Below are 23,564 nucleotides of genomic sequence, written 5' to 3' on the forward strand. Positions count from 1 at the left end.
AATAATTCCTTATATCCTCTTCCATTCTGTGAAAACAATACAGTTTTGCGACGCCGTTGCGGTTTTAACGAACTCTTTTTACAAAGTTCGTAACGAATCTGGTTCGTAACGGTTCGGTTCGCTCATCCCTAGTATTGAGTATTCTTTATACAAGTTTATACAAGGGTCAAGATTAATTTTCAACAGGTATTTTTGGGGATCCCAAGCAATGTGGATGTTGGCACGGGGGAGTTAGTAAACAGGAATGAAAGGAATGAAAAAAAAAATAAGGAGAAGCTCCACTTCTCTTAGCATATTTTATTTCCTATTGAATAGTAAAACTTTCTGTCCTGGACAAGCCACCAACTGCAAAAATTGAAAATTGCAAGAGGTGTCCACTTTTGGGAACTTCATTGACAATTGTATAGAAGGGTATTTTGCAACTCTGTTGACTGACCATTAGTCGTGGACTGCTGGCAGCAATCTGTAGCCAGTGTGGTTTGGCAGCCATGAGTATTTTGTATCAAGCAGTTGCCCACTCAGTGGAGGAGATTTATCTAACATGGTATAAAGTGAAACTGGCTCAGTTGCCCCTAGCAACCAATCAGATTCCACCTTTCATTTTCCAAAGAGTCTGTGAGGAATGAAAGGTGGAATCTGATTGGTTGCTAGGGGCAACTGAGCCAGTTTCACTTTACACCATGTTTGATAAATCTCCCTATAGGCCTCATTATTAAAAGCAGATATGCTAACAAATTAGGAAATTTAAAGGGGTACTCCAGAGAAAAAATATTTTTTAAATCAACTGATGTCAGGAAGTTATACAGATTTGTAAATTACTTCTATTAAAAAATCTGAAGTCTTAAGAAAGTGGAGTTTCTTTCCAGTCTGGCATGGTGCCACATCTGTCCGTAACAGGAACTGTCCAGAGTTGTAGCAAATCTCAGAGAAAACTTCTACTGCTTTGGAACAGTTCCTATCACGGACAGAGATGACAGCAGAGAGTATCTGTCATGCTAGAAAGAATACACCACTCCCTGCAGGACATACAGCAGCTGATAAATACTAGAAGACTTGTGATTTTTAATAAAAGTAATTTACAAATCTATAAAATTTTCTGCCACAAGTTAAAATGGAAATTTGTAGTACCTGGAAAATTTTGGTAACTTGATTAACAATGGTTAAGCATTCTATTGTTGGATATTATTAGCTAACCAATAGCTCTCATATACTGCTGCCAGCAGCATGTAGCCAGTGGGGTTAGGCAGACACAGGGAATTTGTAGTCATATAATTGCCCACTTAGCAGTGAGCAGATATGCAAAAAATAAGGAAATTGATTAATAAGGAAATTCGGAAAATAAAAAAAAATAAAGAGATTGAATTCCAAAATTGAGATCCACTATATTAGCTGCTTCTATTAGCAGACCCCCTACTAGTCAGTAATCGAGCTCTTTGTCCTGGATGGGAAAAACAACTGGAGGACCAAATTAACAAATTAAATTAGAAAATTGAGAAAACCCACAGCTATTAACAAACCTCCTACTATCTATTAATGGAGCTGTCTGTCCCGGATGAGCCACCAAGTGCAGAAAGAAAAAGATACAATGTAACCAAATATTGATGTTGTAGTCACCTGATTAGGTTTTATTTATTGATTTGTTTGTTTATATATATATATATATATATATATTTTTTTTTATTTCTGAAGATCCAAATTTAAACCCTGCTTATATGGAAGAAAGGGTGGCACATGAGACCCTACAGCTGGAGAAGCGCCTCAGCCTGCTCTCTCATCATAGCCTGGGAGGTAAGGTATAGAACACAATAAATTAGATACAATTGTAGTAACCACTAAGCACTTGAAGGATTACTGCGGAGAAGAAAAATGTTTTTAAATCCACAGGTACCAGAAAATTATACATAATTATATGTGTAAATTACTTCTATTTTAAAATAATATATATATTCCTGTACTTATACATACAGATGCTGTATGTCCTGTAGAAAGTTGCCTTTCCAGTCTGAAACAGTGCTCTCTGCTGCCACATCTGTCCATGTCAGGAACAGTTCCTGCCATGGACAGAGGTGGCAGCAGAGAGCACTTTGTCAGATTGGAAAGAAAATACTTCCTGCAGGGCATACAGCAGCTGAAAATTTTGTAAAGAAACACTATTAATGGAAAATACTGGAAGACCCCTTTAAGGTATTCTCTATTACCAGGGCACTGGGTGAATACAGAATGAAGAAAGGGAAGAAGAAGTAACAATAGGCTGTCAGCATTTTAATGGGAACTGTGTATTGTGAAGCTCATTGCTATGCACATAATTACAAGTATAATTAAAATATTCCTATTGTGAGACATGAAATAAAATTCATGATCCGGCATTACTAGAGCAACTTTCCAACTTTACAGAGAATTACAGCAAGACTTAAAGGAATCAGCTGCAGTATAATAGGGATTCGGTCCTCGTAATAAACATAGATGTGTGTCTGCTTCCTTTATATATTCTACATCATGTTCATCATGGGGGACTAGCCAGTGTATTCCTATGGTACGGGAAGAAAATGAATATTACAACTAGACCCGTAACCTTCTGTGTATACTGTGGGCTGAGAATAAATCCCATATTACATTCCTCGGCAGATTTCCTGCATTTATTGGATATCATTGTGCCAGGAGAGAAGAGAATAGTAATGTCATATGAATGTGTGATAAGAATTCCTTTTACATTGCCAATCTATTTGGTAGTTCCTTGTACATTGTTTTTAGACAATATTTAAAGGGGAAAATTATTGTTTTCATATCAGCTGCTGTCAGAAAGTTATACAGATTTGTAATTTTCTTCTATTTAGAAAAAAAAACTCAACTCTTCCAGTAATTATCAGCTGCTGTATGTCCTGCAGGAAGTGGTGTATTCTTTCCAGTCTGACACAGAGCTCTCTGCTGCCACCTCTGTCTGTGTCAGGAACTTTTAAATGCAGGACATACAGAAGCTGATAAGTACTGGTAGACAAGGTTTTTAAATAGAAATAATTAACAGATCTGTAAAACTTTCTGACACTGGTTGATTACATTTTTCTTTCCTCCGAAATTTCTACCTTAAGGTGTAAGGCCAGAAGACAAGACTGAAAGTGTAGCATTGAACAACAGTCATGTACGGTGAACTCCAAAAAAAAAAAAAAGTTTACTTGCCTATTGTCCTCAAGTAGTCCACAGCTGAAGCCTGAGCTGGAAACGAGAAGAAGACCACTGAGCAGCACTGACATCCACCAACATTGCATTTATCCACTTCCAATCTACTATATGAGTGCTGCTTCATTTTTAAGGCCCTATGATCATTCCAGGATTCAGTGTGGCCTACAAAGGGCAATCTATTATACAGGAGTGAACCTCCAGCATGCTTGGGTTCTTCTGAACCGGAGCATGCGGCATTTGATTACCAGTAGTTGAAGAAGTTGAATGCTGCCATAAGGAGTCCTGGAAAACATGGATACAGTCTATGGCCTATGGTTGCATCCATGTTTTCTAGGCAGCTTTAAAGCGGTTATCAAGTGCTACAAAAACATGGCCTTCTTCTTTTAGAGATTTTCACTTTCTGTCTCCAAGCTGGAGACAAGAGTGGGGCTGTCTATGGAAGAAAGTGGGCATGTTTTTGAAGTGCTGGATAACCCCTTTAAGGCTTCATCCAACTTCTGAAGCCACCTGTAATCAAATGCCACAAGGTCAGGTTCGGACAAAGCTTGTTAAAGGTTCGTTTATCTCTATGAAATGGTTGCAGGCAGGCAGGTTCAACTTTGAATGGTTTGTAGCTCCGGTGGACTGGCCAAAAAGTGAATGTTGTTTTGCTCGGTGTACAGTATTAGTAACTGTACTCACTGCCCTTACTGACAGCAGCTCCCTGTGTACCTCATAGAGCTAATATCAGACTCCCCTCCTCCAGGCTGTGCTGTAGTGAGTCTGTGCATAAGATGGCCGACATGGAGGAGCATGTGACCATGCCCTGCCCTCAAGTGTCCCCCATAGGTATATACAGGCTCAGTGGTGGACACTAGGAGGCGGGGCATGGCCACATGCTTCTCCATGTCGGCCATCTTATGGACAGAAACACAACAGAGCCAACTCCTTTAAAAAAATCTATCAGCAGGTTAGTCACCACTATCCTTGTATCCTTGTATCACCTTGTAGAGCTTCACTTGGAATCTCTTGTCTTAAAACATTTGGGTGCATCTGATACAGGGCAAGGCCCCCCAGTATTCTCTACAACAAGTTATTCTGTATAATTGTATGTGTCTAGAAGGACGAATAAACAAAAAGTTTCATTTCTTGCAGGAGACGACAAAAGTTTGTCCAGTTCCTCTTCAGACACCAGCCATTCAGATGCCAGTGCTGGAAGCAGGTTGACCATCTGGGCAGATCCCTCCTCGGCCAGCACTTCTGCTGAAAGTCATGGAATGGCAGCTGCAAAGGGCATTCATCTTGGAGAAGATAAAGCTTATGCTGAAGCCCTCCGTGCATCCAAGCCACCGCCTAAGCCTGCACCATCTAGACATTTGCAGGAGATAGGCCGCCAGAGCTCTTCTGACAGTGGCATAGCTACGGGCAGCCATTCTTCTTATTCTGGAAGCTTTTCTTCCTATGCTGAGAGCCTGGACATTTGCCATGGTGAGGAGTTTGGGTCACTCATTAGCTTACCATTGGCCATGGCCACAGATCAGAATCTATGCACATGTCAGCATCCGGATCCACAAAGAGGGTCTGAATATCAGATTCCTGCCTCCGTCAGACATCTCTACGACACACCTCGAAGTGTATTACAGGCAGCTGTTCGAGAACCTCATCACAAGACTTCAGATTCCACATTACCTAAGGACCAGACACAAGGAGCCCAAAGCTCTAGTGATACTAAGCTGTTGCTGCCCCATGTTGACTCCAAAACTGCATCATTACTCCTAGAAAGCAAAGACTCAGGCGATGAGACCTATGTGGATTTTGTTCCAAAGTGGACAACTACAAGGGTGCAAGCACAGGGGATGGAACCAAAAGGAAGTGACTTGGCAGCTGCAGGAACCAGTGAGACCTGTGAGATCTGCAGCCCGCAGCCTGGCATTACCAGGGCCCTTTTTTCCGCTTGCCCAGTATGTGGGGGGCTGAAGGTAAGTACTTTCCATATTCAATATTTTCATTGACATAATGGCCCATATTCATTAAATGTGTTCGGACAGTGTAGACGCAGGGTATACACCTTCAATCACTATCGGCTAACTGTCTGGCTGACAGTTATCTCTCCCATTGTCCCCATACATGAGAACATTTGGCACGGCCAAGCGTTACTGTGTTCTCTATGGGGAGCAGAGGGGTGAGCTGCAGCCAGACAGCTCTGGTGGTGGCTTATCTCTTGGAGAACAAAGGGGTCAGGTGGTGATTTTCCATCATGCCCAACCCCTATCTCCACTCACATCATCTGTCCGTGGAGTCTTGCGAGAGCCCCATGCACCTTATACTGATGGCATTTTGCTCTTTTTTTTGGTACACTATGCATAACAAATGTCTTATAACCTTTCACGCTTGTACAATTGGACTATTCTGCCCTCCACCATCTTGAACTTTTATAGTGCCATTATAGGGCAGTGTCATTTTCCACTAACATTGAATAGTGAATGGCCATGTTATGTGCTCACTGTATGACTGTGTATTCTGGAGCAGTATTATATTGGAATTTTATGGTATTGTTATTTAACCTTGTATTGTGTTACCGGGGCACAGACTGGCAATGTTATCTAAATAGTATTTTGGTAGTATGTTTCTCCATTTGCCACTTTCGATAATAAATCTTCCACACAAGGCCTGTTAATGTGCAGATAGATCAGTGTAGGTAGAGGGGAATGGCCAGGTTATTATATAAGGGCAGGTACCTCTTGGTGATGTGCCAGAATGCCTATAATTATATTAGATGGCATCACCAAATAGGACACACATCTAATGCAGCAATATCCCTTAATCTGAATAGTCTCATATTATCTCCTGGTTTCTCCCCATCTTATTTAACATAGTTATACTTTTAGGCCTTGTGAAGTTAAATATTCTTGCAGATACAAACGTGCTTCCTTCTCTTTATATGCCTCCCCCCCCCCCCCAAATTTTTGACAGCTCATTGTCTAGGTTACCAACCACTGCTCTGCTCTAAAAGCATTGGTCTGGCAGGTGTACATATAGCTGTAGTATGCATATTTATTATAGCGTGTATATTCACTCTATTTATCTATTTATATATATGTCTGAACACTGCATTTAGAACAGAGAGATGGTCGGTAACCTAGACAATGAGCTGCCCTCCAGCTGAGGGAAAGAGCAGGTTTGCTAAAGGAGTGTATCTGCAAGAATATTTAACTTTGCGAGTCCTACAAGTATAACTATATTAGTAGAGATGGGAATACCCCTTTAAAGAGACCCCCCCCCCCACACACACAGTAAATGTAGTTTGATCTACCAACAACATGTTATTGAGCAGGAGGAGTTGAGCATATATATATCTATATATATCTCTATCTATCTATCTATCTATCTATCTATCTATCTATCTATCTATCTCTCTATCCTATTATCTATCTATCTATCTATCTCTCTATCCTATTATCTATCTATCTATCTATCTATCTATCTATCTATCTATCTATTTATTTATTTATCATCTATCTATCATCTATCTATCTATCTATCTATCTATCTATCTATTTATCATCTATCTATCATCTATCTATCTATCTATCTATCTATCTATCTATCTTCTATCTATTATCTATTATCTATCTATCTATCTATCTATCTATCTATCTATCTATCTATCTCCTATCTATCTCCTATCTCTATCTATCTATCTCTCTATCTCTCTATCTATCTATCTATCTCCTATCTATCTATCTATCTATCTATCTATCTATGCATCATCTATCTATCTATCTATCTATCTATCTATCTATCTATCTATCTATCTCCTATCTATCTATCTATCTATCTATCTATCTATCTATCTATCTTCTATCTATCTATCTATCTATCTATCTATCTATCTATCTATGCATCTTATATCTATCATCTATCTATCTCCCTCCTATCTATCTATCTATCTATCTATCTATCTATCTATCTATCTATAAATCTATCTATCTATCTATCTATCTATCTATCTATCTATCTATCTATCTCCTATCTATCTATCTATCTATCTATCTCCTATCTATCTATATATCTATCTATCCATCTATTATCTATCTATCTATCTATCTATCTATCTATCTATCTATCTCCTATCTATCTATTATCTATCTATCTCCTATCTATCTATTATCTATCTATCTATCTATCTATCTTCTATCTATCTATCTATCTATCTATCTATGCATCATCTATCTATCTATCTATCTATCTATCTATCTATCTATCATCTATCTATCTATCTATCTATCTATCTATCTATCTATCTATCTATGCATCTTCTATCTATCTATCTATCTCCTATCTATCTATCTATCTATCTATCTTCTATCTATCTATCTATCTATCTATCTATCTATCTATGCATCTTTTATCTATCTATCTATCTCCTATCTATCTATCTTCTATCTATCTATCTATCTATATATCTATCATCTATCTATCTATCTATCTATCTATCTATCTCCTATCTATCTATATATCTATCTATCCATCTATTATCTATCTATCTATCTATCTATCTATCTATCTATCTATCTATCTATCTATCTCCTATCTATCTATCTTCTATCTATCTATCTATCTATCTATCTATCTATCTATCTCCTATCTATCTATCTCCTATCTATCTATCTATCTATCTATCTATCTATCTATCTATCTATTATCTATCTATCTATCTATCTCCTATCTATCTATCTATCTCCTATCTATCTATCTATCTATCTATCTACCTTCTATCTATCTATCTATCTATCTATCTATCTAGTTGACAGGTTTTTCTTTGAATGAGTTATCCAGTGAAAATCTTTTTCTTTCAAATCAAATGTATTCAGAAAGTTATATAGATTTGTAATTTACTTCTATTTAAAAATCTCCAGTCTTCCAGTTCTTATCAGCTGCTGTATGTCCTACAGGAAGTGACATATTCTTTCCAGTCTGACACAGTGCTCTCTGCTGCCACCTCTGTCCATGTCAGAAACTGTCCAGAGCTGGAAAGGTTTTCTATGGGGATTTGCTACTGCTCTGGACAGTTCCTGTCATGGACAGAGGTGGCAGCAGAGAGCACTCTGTTATACTGATAAGAAAACACCACTTACTGCAGGACATACAGCAGCTGATAAGTGTGAGAAACCTTGAGATTTTTAAATAGAAGTAAATTTCAAATCTATATAACTTTCTGAAACAAGAAAAAGGTAGTAGAGAGCTAATAAAGTGGTGTGGCTTCCGCTCAGACTAGAGACCTGTAACACATTGGGATGATTTGTGGCATGACTCATCTGTGCTTTGCTCTCTCAGCCTCATCTCTTCTATAGGACCAGTCACCATTGAGCTTATAAATGACAAGCACTGCCTCTTATCCTTATACACAGGACACGCAGGTATAATATGTATAGGGACCAGTGTGTGTCCTGATTATATTAGTGTAAAGGACCCAGAGCAGAGGAGTGTGTATTATTAGGAGCAGGCCGGAGTATATCATGTTATAGGCTCTTTATAATCTCCAGAGAGAACAGAGCCCTGGGAGCTTATTAAGGTTCACTTGATGCTATGACTCAACCCCGGGCCCGGGCATAGCTGTCATCATTACAGTACCTAGATGGCAGTGCACAGTTTGGGATCGGCCTCTGAATAATTTAATGACACCAATTTGCACTTTCTAAAGAAGCAACGCTAACAATCTATCAGCGCCTGGTAGAGTTCTCACCATATATTCTACCGAGCGGAGTGTGAAGCTGCGGGGAGCGCATGCTTTACAACATATGCTGGAAACATATGCTAACATTAAATACATACATTTATTACATCACAAAAATAGTAATGAGAGTTAGCTCCGGAAATCATCTATAATAAAAAAAAAATCTGACAACATGACTATATATACACTATGTTCAGTGCAGCAGAGCTGGGTTTGTTAAATGGCACGGCTGGAATATGTTCCTTTTTCTAATCTGTTTCTATTCTCTGATTGTATTTCTTAAAAACTTATTTTTAGTACATTATTATGGGAGTAGCCATCTTGCCTGAGTTGTTTTGAACGGCATTTAGTAACATGCTTTACGGCAGGGATGGGGAACCTTCGGCCCTACAGCTGTTGGAAAACTACAATTCCCAGTATGCGTAGACAGCCAAAGATAAAGCTTGATGGAAATTGTAGTTTTCGAACAGCTGGAGGGCCGAAGGTTTCCCATCCCTGCTTACGGCAAGCCTCATGGACATAGACATAATGACCATTTTCTCTATTTTCTGGGACAGAATGCTAAATGGCTGCTTTAGCTTTGCTACATCTCTCTGTCATGTTAAATGACAACATTGTATATTTGGGAAGAGTTAAAGAGAACTTATCACCTAAAACTCACGGTCCCTATTATCAAAGGTAATCTCTTCCTAAGTCTATCTATGAAGATACAGACTGCCTTTGCAGTCTGTATCTTATTCTTTACCTAATCCTCTTCTTCGGAGCAGTAATGCCGGGGGCCGCCATCTTGATGGCGTCACGCTGGAACGCACCGCGTGACACCTTCGCAGTCTGTATCTTATACTTTACCTGATCCTCTTGTCTGTTGCAGCAAGGCCGGCGCGCCGTCATCTTGATGTAGTCTCTTGCGTTCCAGCAGTGGAACGCAAGTGACGTCATCAAGATGGCGGCGCCCGACCTTGCCGCTCTGCATAGCGGGAACTTCCTGTCTCGCGCCGACTCTTTTGAAAAGAACCGGCGCGAGACAGGAAAGTAAAAGGTAAATATTTCAAAAACGTGGCTGAAAAAATAATCAATTATATTTACAAATATTAATAAAATAATTATATACATCTAATTAGGGAAAATGATTGGTTCTCTTTAACAAGTTATCTTATAGGTTTTCTTTGTTGCCCACAGCAACCAATCACAGCTCAGCTTTCAGTTCTCATATCGCTCTGGTAAAATGAAAGCTGAATTCTGATTGGTTGCTATGGGCAACAAAGAAAATCGAAAAGACAAGTGTGCGCTTCTTAGTAAATCTGGGGAATGGGGGCTGGCTTTATTTAAAGGGGTACTCCGGCGGGGGGGGCACTTTTTTGATGGGACCGGTGAGGGGGTGGCTGAGGAAAAAGACGTCCACTCACCTCCCCGGTTCCAGCGGCGGGTCCTGCATCGCGGCGCTCCGGTGCCCGGCCGCTTCCTGGTGTCTGACGCCGCCCGAGACGCTACGTCTCAGGTCCGCTCAGCCATTCAGTGAAGGAGGAGGGATCTGAGCGGACTTGACACGGATCCCGCCTCCTTCACTGAATGGCTGAGCGGACCTGAGACGTAGCGTCTCGGGAGGCGTCAGACACCAGGAAGCGGCCGGGAATCGGGGACCAGAGCGCCGCGATGCGGGACCCGCCCTGGAACCGGGGAGGTGAGTGGACGTCTTTTTCCTCAGCCACCCCCTCCCCGGTCCCATCAAAAAAGTGCCCCCCCGTCGGAGTACCCCTTTAAGACCTGTGTATGAGTACACCAGATTTATGTTTATTTACAGTAAGATAAACCTGTCAGCTCTCCGTATGTTTTATTAGATAGAAATAACAATTCATGACTTACTGTATTGTAAGGTGAGCAGTCTATAGAAACAGTGGCTGCATTTCATGGTGAGAACTCAGCTCCAGGAGCCCTATTCATTCTAGTAGTGGAAGAAACTTATTACAACCATGAAATTAAAGGGGTATTCAACTCAGATTAAATATGGTCTGAATAATCCCCCTCCTGTACATTAACAATTTGTTCCATGCTTGTTATTAACTTTTCAGTCTCCTTTCCCCAGTTCTGAGCTGCTCCTTTTTGTTGAAGACACAGAAAACTGTGTGTGAGGCGTTCTCACCATCTAACCCTCCTCCCCCTCCCTTCCAAGGTGGCTCATGTAAGTGATGGGAGGGTTAATCTGAGGTCAAATCGATGATGACCTCACTGCGATTAATCCTCCCTCCGTCTCGAAAGGAAGGGGAGAGGAGGGAGAAACGGAGTGAACAGCTCACACACAGTTTGCTGTATCTTCAGCATAAAGCAGCAGGCTCAGAACTGGGGTAAGGAGACTGAAAAGGTAATAACAAGTATGGAACAAATTGTTAGTCTCCAGGAAGGGTGATGATTCAACATGTATTTTACATCAGTGGAATACCCCTTTAAGCACCAGGGACTTATTCTAGATGATTTATGTGCCAAAATATTGCTGTATTAAAGCATGTGATTTGTGATATGCTTTGGGACATAAAGATGTTGCTATAGACCAAAAACTTTAAAAATGCAGCCCAAAAGAAACAGATAACTTGAATTATGAAGTATGTCTCTGCTGGCATTAAGAGTGTTTACTACAATATAGCAGGTCCTCTTAATTTCTTTTTTTATTTTATGTACACTGATTTTTATTTTACATTGTTTTAATTTCTATGTCTTCAGGGAGCTACGGCCCTTCACCCAGGCGTTTTATCGACAGCCCCTCTGCAAGGTAAGAAGATATATTTGCCATTCTCATTTGTGGCTGGATATAGCCTTTCTCCTAATAGATGAATGTGTGTATGTTGGTGGTCGGTACATGTTGGGTAGCAGTATCCTTAAATGTATAAGTCATGTATTCATATTCATGATATTCATTCAACTTTTTCCATGTGGCCCCATGGGTCATTGTTATGCCCCAATTTCTGTATACTGTACTTTTTAAACAAACATTACATGCTCACATCTATTAATCAGTTTACACTAGTTTTTGGTATAAGATGTGCCTTAAAGGGGTTTTCCATCCCTAGAAAAACATGGTCGCTTTCTTCCAGAGACAGCAACACTGTTGTCTCCAGGTCAGGTGTGGTTTGCAATTAAACTCCATTCACTTCTATGGAATTGAGTTGCAAAACCTGCACCCAAACTGAAGACAAGAGTGGTGCTGTCTCTGGAAGAAAGTGGCAATGTTTTTCTAATGCTGGATAACCTATTTAAAAAGTCACAAATCACCTGGAGATCACGTCAACTTCCTGAAGTTTTCTTGCAATTCCTCTATTGTTGAGTGCTTAGAAAAGTGGCTGTGGTCTTCTGGATGTTGATGTGGTCACCAGGTTTTAGACCAGTTTATTAAAGTGAACCTGTCATTACTTTCATGCTGCTTGAACCATCAGTCATCGGGAGGTCCCTGATGGCTTTTGCCTGCCAGGTCAGCCTTGATTGATGGATCTCAACCCAATATCCAAACAAGTAAAGAGAGAACACTATCAATCAAGGTGAGTGGGACAGCATGAAGCCACCAAGGACCACCCAATGAATTATGGTTCTGGAAGGAAATTTTTCATATATTAAGAGACATGTGCTTCCTAATAAATATGGCGCATTTCACTCCAACCTTATTAAAGAAGCAGTTTACAAAAAACTTTTATTGCCCCCCCCCCCCGGGTAGCCGCTGGCACATATACTCACCACAGCTGATCGGTGTCCAGCGGCACGGCTTCGTTCCGGTCCCGTTCAATTCTGGCGCGCACTCACATCCGTCTCTACAGTGACTCTTCTTTTCTGCCTTGTAATTGAACGCCGGAAGTCACGCGCTTCCATAGAGAATGTATGGAAGCGCGTGAGATCCGGCGTATAATGACAGGACAGAGAAGAGCAGTCACTGCAGAGGCGGATGTGAGCGGATTTGAATGGCGCCGTGGGACCAGAACAAAGCTGCGCCGCTGGACACCAATCAGCTGTGGTAAGTATATGTGCCAGTAGCTACGCCGGGGTTTTGTGAGCTGCTTCTTTAATTATTCTGGAAACTAGTCACAATTCTAGCTACTGGTATATATAACAGGTTCATAGTACAAGAAGGTTCCACAAAATAGAAATCAAACAAATTTCAGGGGATTTACGTATATATCTGTGATGTCAGTTTCCAGATCACAAGCAGTATATACTTACCTTCCAAGCTGCTTGTGATGCAGCTTTCCAGTCCTCTGGGTGTCGGCTGTATGTTCAGACCCCGCCTTCTCCAGGATGATTGACAGCCAGAGGGGGGAAGGCCTGAGGATACAGATGGCGGCTGGAGGACTGGAGAGCCGGATCCCAAGCAGCACAGATGGTAAGTTTACACAGCTTGTCATCTGGAAACCGACAGAACATATATACATATCTGTGCTGTCATTTTCAGGGCTGCATGAACGATACAAGGATTGTTCCTGCAGCCCAGCCGCTTGATTTGTAGTACTGTGTAAAGGTGCTGCAAACAATCACCAATCTCGCTGACCAGCGCTCCTTTGTAGCCCCTGTGGTCAACAAATCTTTAGGTCTTTTAGAACCTCAAGAAATCCTTTTTTCTGTGTCCAGAGAGATAAGCCCGGTCCACCCTTCCCATGTCTGATTGTTAAACAACTGGCTGCAGCAGGAGCCAATCAATTTCCCCCTGCCCCTGCCTGCTGCCAGATTTTATAATCCGACGGACTTCTCCTTTCGGCACAGCGGGACATGATTTTACACTACAGTGTATATATATAAATGTAGGACAATACTAAATAAAGAAGTGTTATTTATGAGTATTTGTGTTCTGTGTAATGGTTTTCTAGGTGCCACCTCAGCCCTGGCATCAACAGGAGCCCATAAACCTCACAAAGTCCCACCAATGTTACTTGTCACTGGTAAGTATCCTAAAGTATACAGTAAGAGGGGACGAGCGCCCTAAGTATATGTTGTAGAATAAAGTATACGCTAAAGTCCATGTCACACGATGCTATTCTATCCAACAGGATAATATACTGTGCCACAAATTATTATTGATTCCCACCTACTTACACTGTCAGAAAGCCTTATTATGGATCTCCTGTCACTAAATGTTTGCACAAAGACATATTCTCTGTTGTCAATTTTTTTTTTTTTCCAAAATACTTTCTATGTTCCCTGGCTAATTATCTATAATGCTTCGAGTTATTAAGCTGTCAGCCAATTGGATTGCAGCTACTTAGTATGTGACATGTATAATAGCATGTCATGATGAGTAGTTCGCACTATTACATGATGTGATGGTGTGGGCACAGAACCGTAGGCTGGACTTAATAGGTCACCTATTAGAAAAACAGAAAAATAAAAGTTTAAAGTGTATCTGTTATTTCAACAAAACCTTCATTATTTCAGTAGATTAACCCTTTGGAGTGGTGACAAGATGGTTTTAGTGCTTTCATTGCTGTTAAAGGGGTTATCCAGTGCTGCAAAAACATGGCCACTTTTCCCCCTCTTTGTCTCCAGGTTTGCATTAAGCTCCATTTACTTCAATGGAACTGAGTTTGAAACCCCACCAAATCTGGAGACAAGAGAGGAGGAAAAGATGCCATGTTTTTGTAGCGCCGCTGGTTAACCCCTTTAAGTCCTCTCCATGGTGCACAGCTCATTCTCGTTGTCTCAATATCAGGGGATGGGACCAGAGCTGGGCTGTTGGCCAGTAGTACACACACATGACTAAGGGTCCTATTCCACGGGCCGAGGAGGGCCCGATCAATGATGTAAACGAGCGGCGATCTGCTAGATCGCCGCTCGTTTACTGGGCCTATTCCACGGCCTGATGATCGTTGAGCGAGGACTGCAGGGACATCGTTACCGATGTCCTTGCAGCCCTTGCAGCATCATACATTACCTGTCAGGTCTTCTCCTCTGCGCTGTCTTCCTCCCCGGGTCCCGGGCGCTCTATCTTCAGAATGGCCGGTCAGCTGGCCGGCCAAACTCAGCCAATCACAGGCCGCGCTGGTCCCGGCCTGTGATTGGCTGAGCGCTCCGTCAGCTGACTGATTCTGAAGATAGAGCGCGCGGGACCCGGGGATGAAGACAGCGCGGAGGAGAAGACCTGACAGGTAATGTATGATGCTGCTTTCCTTTCACTGACTTTACTATAAAATCCAATGAACTTTTCATTAAAAGACACACCCAAAGGGTAATTGGTCCTCCTGATCTAGAATAATGTACCAACGGCCGTCATTGCACTGACGGACGGTCAGACTGCAAAATAACGGACATCATTACCAAGAAATTTAAGACTTCATGCAGTAGTAAGTGTAGGGCAAAAAAAACACTATGGGGGAGATTTATCAAACATGGTGTAAAGTAAAACTGGCTGAGTTGCCCCTAGCAACCAATCAGATTCCTCCTTTCATTTTGCAAAGAGTCTGTGAGGAATGAAAGGTGGAATCTGATTGGTTGCTAGGGGCAACCGAGCCAGTTTTACTTTACACCTTGTTTGATAAATCTCCCCCTATGTTCCCACAGCGTTTTTTTTTTTTTTTTGCTGGTTATAATTTTTTTAAGTTATGTCTGTCATTTTGAGTTCAAAATTACGTCCGTTATTTGGCGGTTTGGCCACCCGCCCGCCAGTGCAATGAAGGCCGTTGGTACATTATTCTAGTTCAGGTGGACTGATTGGCCTTTGGCTGTGTCTTTAAATGAAAAGTCCATTGAATTTATTAGTAAAGACGGTGAAACGACGGTGAAAAAAGAAAAACTGTGTGTGAACAACTGAAAAATAACGACCGCTGTTTGCATAGGAAAATAATTGTCATGATCATTAGTTTAACGTCCGCACAGACTACGTTATTCAATACACTGTGTGCATTGGACGTCCGTCATTCCATTAACTTCAATGCATTCTATTGGAGTCAATTATAATACATCAATAACGGACGTCTTTTTTTTTAAAAAAAAAAAAGCGGATGCCTATTTTACTTTTTTCTTACGTAGTGTGAACATAGTCACGGCTGTGAATAGTGATTGTTATTCATGATTTTAATGAGACGGCTGCCCTTACCCGCTATGTTCCCGAAGTGGGAGCATAGCCTTCTTTCTTCTACCAGTGATGAAGTACCATTGAGGCTTGTTATATTAGTCAGAATTTCATAGCTTGTATGGTGTTTCCTGCCTAGATCTAATATTTTCTTTTCACATGCAATAATCACTTAATTATATAGCAGCATCCATTCTACGTGACAGCTCTCAATGGAAGCACGGGGATGTTTTGCCAGCATGTTAGGGGATTTATTAGAAGTTTGTCATGGCAGAGGCAGCTGTAATATGTGTGTGTGTGTAATCTCTATTCACATCTACCTTTAGGCTGGGTTCACACTACGTATATTTCAGTCAGTATGGTGGTCCTCATATTGCAACCAAAACCAGGAGTGGATTAAAAACACATACAAAACTCGACGGTTTATTAATATTATTTCTAGAACATGCTCCACTCGAACGCCTTCTCTGCTCCTCTCTTTGGACGCGGAGAAGGCGTTCGACCGAGTGCATTGGGGGTATCTCCGAGCAGTTTTGGGGTGCTTTGGCATTCCCCCTCGGTTCCTAACGGCTATTATGGCCCTGTACACCTCTCCTATGGCACGAGTACTGAATGCTGGCTCCCTCTCTGCCCCCTTTCATATCACCAATGGCACCCGTCAGGGATGCCCCCTGTCCCCCCTGATCTTTGCCTTGGTGATGGAGCCTTTCGCCCAACATGTCCGGTTATCCGCTGACCTCACAGGTATAGAAATGGATGGCCTTGATCACCGCATCGGCTTATTTGCGGATGACGTGATCATCTCCATTGCTGACCCCCATAAGTCTCTTCCTGCGGCTATGACCATTATAAACAGGTTCAGTGCGGTGAGCTATTATAAGCTCAACATCACTAAGTCAATTATCTTAGACATGAATATTACTCTTACATCTAAGCAGGATCTAATGCAACAGTTCCCCTTTCAATGGTCGGAGAATGACATCACGTATCTGGGAGTGCTGCTAACTAAATCCCCTAACAAACTCATATCCCTCAATTGCAAAGCTCTACTGTCCCAACTTAACTCTGATATAGTCTCCTACTCTTCGCTACCCATATCATGGGTTGGCCGTATTGCTGTGGTCAAAATGATGCTGCTGCCTAAAATATTGTATCTATTCCGCAATTTGCCCGTAGTGATACCTCTCCCCATTATTCGCAAATTGCAGAGCATACTTATGAAATTTATATGGCAGGGCACCAGACCCAGAGTGGCGGCCAAAGTGCTTTTTGCCCCTGCTCGACTAGGGGGGTTGGGATGCCCGTGCATCCTCTCTTACTACAGAGCAGTAATGCTGGATCAGGTGAGGATGTGGTGGAATAGCGACCCCTTATCAGCTAAATGGGTGGATATGGAGGCACGCTCTGTCGGGGCGTCTTCCATGTCCGACTGGCTATGGGCCGTGCGCATGTCTCTTTCCACTCGCCTGCCCCTAACCCCCACTGTTAAAGCGGGAATAAAAATATGGACCATGGAGAAGCCTACTACACACCTCTGTCCAGCTCGGCTTAAAAATATACCTCTGGCGGCCATTCAAATAACCCTGGGTGGGGTTGACCTTGGTCCTTGGATCACAGCGGGCATACGCATAATTAATGACATGGCGACGGGGGAATCTTTAATGCAGTTTAAGGACATAGCCGACAAATACAACCTTAGCAACTGCGAATTTTATAAATACCTCCAAATACGCCACCTTATCTCCTCCCTAAAATGGCCATGGGACACACCCCAGACGCTGTATGAACGGTTCTTCCTCAACTCTAGTAAAAAGTCTAAAGGCATTTCAGCAGCATATACTAATATTATATCTATGTCTTGCCCTAATACCCACCCTTTCCAAGCTAGATGGGAGTTGGACCTTGGTCAATCCTTCACTGCTGAGCAATGGGCTTTTGTCTTCCAATTGCCATATAGAGTATCCAAGTGTGTGAACCACCTAGAGGCCTCCAGGAAACTCCTCTATCGCTGGTACTATACACCTTACAGGCTATCCAAACTATACCCCTCCGTCTCTCCGATGTGTTGGAGGTGCAAAGCCCAAACTGGTACCCTGCTCCATATTTGGTGGCAGTGCACAGCAGTGGGGGACCTATGGTCTCGGGTCCGCTCAAAACTAGAGTCATTATTACACTTTAAGATGCCCTGGGGCCCGGAGGTGGCGCTTTTGTGCCTAGGACTAGATGATTTTTCCATACCTCACCTTACTGTAATCTTCCACTTCCTCACGGCAACACGTACAGCCATTGCAAGGAACTGGAAATCTACGAGCATTCCTACAATGGATAGCATAATTGCTGTGGTGCACCATAATTATGTCATGGAGGGGTTAGTGGCCAGGCGCCAGCACAACTACCCCTCATACCTAGCTAAATGGGAACTATGGATGAACCATCATCCGTGTTAATCTACCTTAGTTTACCTTGTATTAGGTTTAGCCTTAGCTTGCCATAATGTGGGATTTGTCCGGTCCACTTGTTAGCTTATTGTTATATTTCTGGTTATGTTCTGCCGTTTGGCAGCGTATTCCCTATGCCTTTCCCTCCCCCACCCGCAGCCCCCACCTTTTCCCAGCTCCTTTCCTCCATACGCCCTAACTCCCCTACCCTTTCCTCCTCTACCAATGTTCCCTCACTTCCTCCCATTAATCCCACCCCATGCTCAATACTTGTATCCTTTTTTGCATTTAGTGTTAACATGATGCCATCCTTTGTATTGTGCAATTTTTACTTGAAAAAACTAAATAAAGTGTTATAAAAAACACATACAAAACACATAAAAACACATACTGTTATATGATGGCCATCCACTCAATTTCAACATTGTGTGAACAGAGCCTTTCTGTGTTTTTAATCCACTCCTGGTTTTGGTTGCAATATGAGGACCACAATGCTGGCTGAAATATACGTAGTGTGAACCCAGCCCATTCGGGTGCGTTCACACGTACAGGATCTGCAGCAGATCCGCAGCGGATTTGATGGCCTAGAATTGATTTGCTTTGAATCTGCAGCTTCAAATCTGCGCCATCAAATCTGCTGCAGATCCTGCACGTGTGAACGCATCCTCAAAGGTGAAAGAAAAAGCCAGACATAGAAGGGTTATTGCAGGGTCTGTTGTTTTAAGCAGAAACTTTTTCCCGGTCTGCGTCTAGCTCAACAGGTGGCTGGGTCAAGGGGGCACAGCATGGTGTAAAGGGGGTGGCACCCCATTTTACATCTATACACAGGTGTAAATTGTACCTTACATCTATACAAGCTTGGAGCAGGAGACTGGTGTGTGGGATACCCATCTTAATAAATTCCTCCCAATATTTAAAAATGCATTAGGTTTACATATCCTCCTCTGTTATTAAAGGGGTACTTTGGCAAAAATCGTATTCTTTCAAATCAATGGGTGGCAGAAAGTTGTATAGATTTGTAATTTACTTCTATTTAAAAATTTCCAGTCTTCCAGTACTTATCAGCTTCTGTATGTCCTGCAGGAAGTGGTGTATTCTTTTCAGTCTGACACAGTGCTCTCTGCTGCCACCTCTGTACGTGTCAGGAACTGTCCAGTGCAGTAGTGAATCCCCATAGAAAACCTTTCCTGCTCTGGACAGTTCCTGACTTGGACAGAGGTGTTAGCAGAGAGCACTGTGTCAGGGTATGTGCACACTTTGGAAAAGCAACATTAAATCCGCAGCGGAATCTGCCGCTCGCGCCCACTCGTGATATTATGATACCGTGCAGAGCATTAGGGCCAGCAGTCACATCACACTGGGATACGTAGGTGAATGTTAATTTGTGAAAACCTAGAAATACGTTGGAGTACTAAATTCAAGTATTAGTGTTAGGCCTCATGCACATGAATGTTTTAGGTCTCATTTACATCACATTTACACATTTACATCACAAGTGGCTCTGTCACAAGTGTACACCAAGGTACCTTTAAAATGTGCTCTAATGTGTATGGCATTGACATAGCCTTTAACATAGTCTACTGGTGACTACATTCGGTCTGCTTTGGTGTTTCACTACTAAATGCATAGGTTAGAGAAATTAACCGAACACAGTCACTAGTGGACTACATTTGGTCTATAAATGCCTATGACCTTGACGCGGATATGCTGCAATATAGGTTGGGATACCTTTTTTACGGTATCTCAACCTATAACCATTATGGACCACAAAACAGCGATGTGAATGAAGCCCTATACGTTCATCTGCTTGAGGCCTAACATTTGGGTATTCACAAAGTAACGTTCACTGACGAAAATGGCAATGCGCCACCTGGTGGCCATTATTAACATGACTGCCTTCACGAAACCAAGGCTTTTTTTTTTTTTTTTTTTGCATATCTTTTTTGTTAACTATTTCTAACATGTTATTGAAAAGTATCAAAACTCAGGATTTAAAAGAAAAAAGCTTTATTTTTTATGGTGGTATATTGCAGGAAGCTGGCAGTGTTGGAGAAGAGACTCATGCCTTTCAACCACATTTCATATTACACAGAGCCTCAGCTATATTAAAAACATCAAATTGGCTGTGGTGGACAACTGCTCCACTGCTCCTCTTGCCTAGTTTATCAGTGTCTTAGGGTGGCATCATATAATGGCACAAAGAATCCTTAGGGGCCCATAGTAATATAGACCATCCTTAGTGATGTCAGTGTATGTAGAAAATAACGAAGCTACCGCTGCCAATTCTGAGGTCGTCTCTGAAGGCACTTAGCCGAGACAGGACAGCACTGTGACCAGTGATTGGCTAAGCGGCCTGTCACTTCAGAGACGGCTTCAGAAGTGCCAGCGGGGAGAAGACAAGGACACCACAGAGCATGGACAGGTAAGTTTATTTTCTATATACTCTGTCACCCGTTGGTTGCGCACCTCCTATTTTTAACTTGATGAAAGACAATGATCAGCCGATGAATGACTCTTTGGCTGATTGTTGTCTTTATTACACAGGGCAATATTTGCCCAAATTGTTCAGATAATTGCCCCATGTAATAGGACCCTAACGGTGCCCTTATGCATGCAATAGATGTCAGCCAAATATTTCTTCATATAGTATGGGGCATGCCTTAAAAATGGAAAAAGATCCTTGATGTTATTTCCTCTAATGGCTGCAGGTCTTCCTTCCAGAATTTAAATGCACCCATATGTAATATTCTTCAGATCTCTCACATGGATAAATGCAACATTCAGACCTGAACGTTGAAATGACATTTTAAGACCTGAGTTTAAAAGAACATGATTTAATTCTGGTGGCTGTGAATGGAGACATTTGTGGAGTGTCCTAAATTATGATGAGCATCATGATACAGGTGCTATTGCAAAAAATACAATTATACTTTAGTTAGACCTTTATGGTAGGCTTCAGAGAGTAGGAAAAGTGTTCAAGGGTAGTATAGGGATTGGATAGGAGCCCTTGCCTAATTAGAATCTGTACTCTGCCAGGATGTGTTTTGAACTGCTTGAAGAAGAACTTCTATTACTTACGTTTAGATATGTTTGTAAAAATATGGCCACCAAGTGAGGTAGTACGAGTCCCAGGTCTCTGTCTTTGGGTGGATCTAACTAGTGAAGTTTACCCCAACTAGTTGAGCGTAATGTCAGTAAAGTACTTTGGCATAGTGCGTCTTTGCTTTACTGGGGATCAGTCCCTCTACCTTTCCTTAGGGGGTGACTGTCTTAACTGAAGAATCCACGGCACAGGCAAGGGTTAGTCCTAGTCTTCCGGTTACACTACCTCTAGGGTTTAGCACTGCATACTGGCTTTCTTAGACTCCACACTGAACTAGAACTAACCAAACACTCCTACAGAGAATGTAAGAAAGATAGAGTGTAGCCACTTGTGACTGGTTAAATCAACACATAGCTAAACCTTAACACTTCAACTGTGCAGAGGGTAGAGTGAGACACCTAGTGGCTGGAGTAAAAAACACAGCTACCAGCTCTATTGAGGACACTTCACAAACATCTCCATTCATGGCTACCAGAATTAAATCCTGTTCTTTTGAGTTCAGGTCTTAAAATTTACGACTGTCTCGGTAAATGTAAAAACATTTTGGTTTTATATTTATGGCTGCATTTATCCATGTGAGAGATCTGAAGAACATTACATATGGGTGCATTTATATTCTGGAAGGAAGACCTGCAGCCATTAGAGGAAATAAGATCAAGGATATTTATATTCATCTTGGAAAACCTCAGGTTAAGCCTTACGTCTCCCGAAGGCTGCCATATCCAGATGAGGCTCCGGATAGTTTTAGGGTTAATGTAATTTTTGCTCCTCGCAGTATGAAAACTGGCCGTACATGAGATTAGTTCTGTATAAAGGAATAAATGATTTCATAAGGATAAATTCATGGAGGGTGAGATAGGTAATGCCGAGCGTCCCATCGGGGGGGTTCTCAGACACACGGGCTGCCAGCATTACATCTGATTAATGAGTATTGGGAGCTTACATTTGCTTTTCTCCTCTTCTGCTGAAGGCCAATTCACTACAGAGGGGAAATAAGTTAATCTCAGAGAATCATAAACCCTTTTTTGGAGAACTATCTCTTAGTTTATAAAACTTTTGAATTGATTTAGTATTTTACTGTAAATAGAAGAAGTACTCTTGAAAACTCTGATATTTTTACATTGCTTTTGTTCATGGTTTTATATAGTTGATCCTTAAAGGGACCGTCTTCAGGGGCGGATTAACTTTACCATAGGCCCCGGGCTGTTCACCAAGCCTGGGCCCCCCCCAACCCCACTGTAAGTATGGCAGCACCAGCGTGGTGTTCATAGTAGAGGATAGATAATGTCATGATGCCCTGATTTGTGCAAAATTGCGGTAAAAAAGCAGCATTTTTTTTTTGCAAATAATGGCAGAACTGTAGCCAGGAGACAGAACGCAACTAAAAGTATGTCTTTTTGGGTGGCCATTGCCCCCCCCCCCCCAGGAGCTCAGGGCCCGGGCTACCGCCCAAAACGGACCTATTATAATCCACTACTGACCATCTTACTATTAGTTCTGATCCCCTAGCAGGAGGAGGTCCCGAGTTTCGGGTCAGAATAGACTGGTGGCCAAGCTAGCGCACTGCCCCCTTTTCTCTATCTATGAGACTGCTTAGATTACAGGGCTCCTACAGACAATGAATGGAGTGGCAGTCTGCATGCATGACCATTGCTTCATTCTAGAAGTCCCTATTCTTGAAATTGTGTTGGTCCCAGTGGTCAGACCTTCATCGATTATAATTCTCAACCCATTCAAAGCAGCCCCACCCCCCCAAAAATAATCATTTGTAATAAACCTTTATAGAGTTGTCACTGGTTACATCCTGCTGTAGTTCTTCTTTTCCAGGACGAGCATGCACAGATGTGATCCGGTTGTTCTATGCGAGCAATAGTGACTTTCAACACCATACGTGTGCGCTAGCTCCATCCTGTGTAAGTACAGGGCAGATATATACAGAACAGTCCTCAGTGCCGCATTCCCAGGCTGGGGGATCATGGGTAATGTAGTCCTGCATGCTGACATGTGTAGAGTGTATGCAGAGGGCAGGCAGAACAGGAAGCTTCAGAATGAACAGTATACTGCTGGTGAGGCTACACCAATGCTTTATAC

At 42.0% G+C, this 23,564-nt stretch overlaps 1 protein-coding gene across 3 annotated transcripts in view; it reads left to right on the top strand.

Annotated features, from left to right (window-relative positions):
- The window catches only part of DOK7 (docking protein 7), an 80,847-nt gene that overhangs the window by 45,667 nt on the left and 11,616 nt on the right, over positions 1-23,564 (top strand). For all 3 annotated transcript variants that reach the window (XR_011363813.1, XM_069976395.1, XM_069976397.1), the window contains exons 6-9: positions 1,690-1,788; positions 4,312-5,135; positions 11,609-11,657; positions 13,735-13,806. Coding sequence is in view for 2 of the 3 variants with exons in the window: in XM_069976395.1 (XP_069832496.1) it covers positions 1,690-1,788; positions 4,312-5,135; positions 11,609-11,657; positions 13,735-13,806 (1,044 nt within the window). In the remaining variant the exon portion in view is untranslated. The remainder of the gene's footprint in view (positions 1-1,689; positions 1,789-4,311; positions 5,136-11,608; positions 11,658-13,734; positions 13,807-23,564) is intronic.

Source organism: Dendropsophus ebraccatus, chromosome 7 (genome assembly GCF_027789765.1).
Source record: "Dendropsophus ebraccatus isolate aDenEbr1 chromosome 7, aDenEbr1.pat, whole genome shotgun sequence".
In the NCBI taxonomy this organism is placed as follows: Eukaryota; Metazoa; Chordata; class Amphibia; order Anura; family Hylidae; genus Dendropsophus; species Dendropsophus ebraccatus.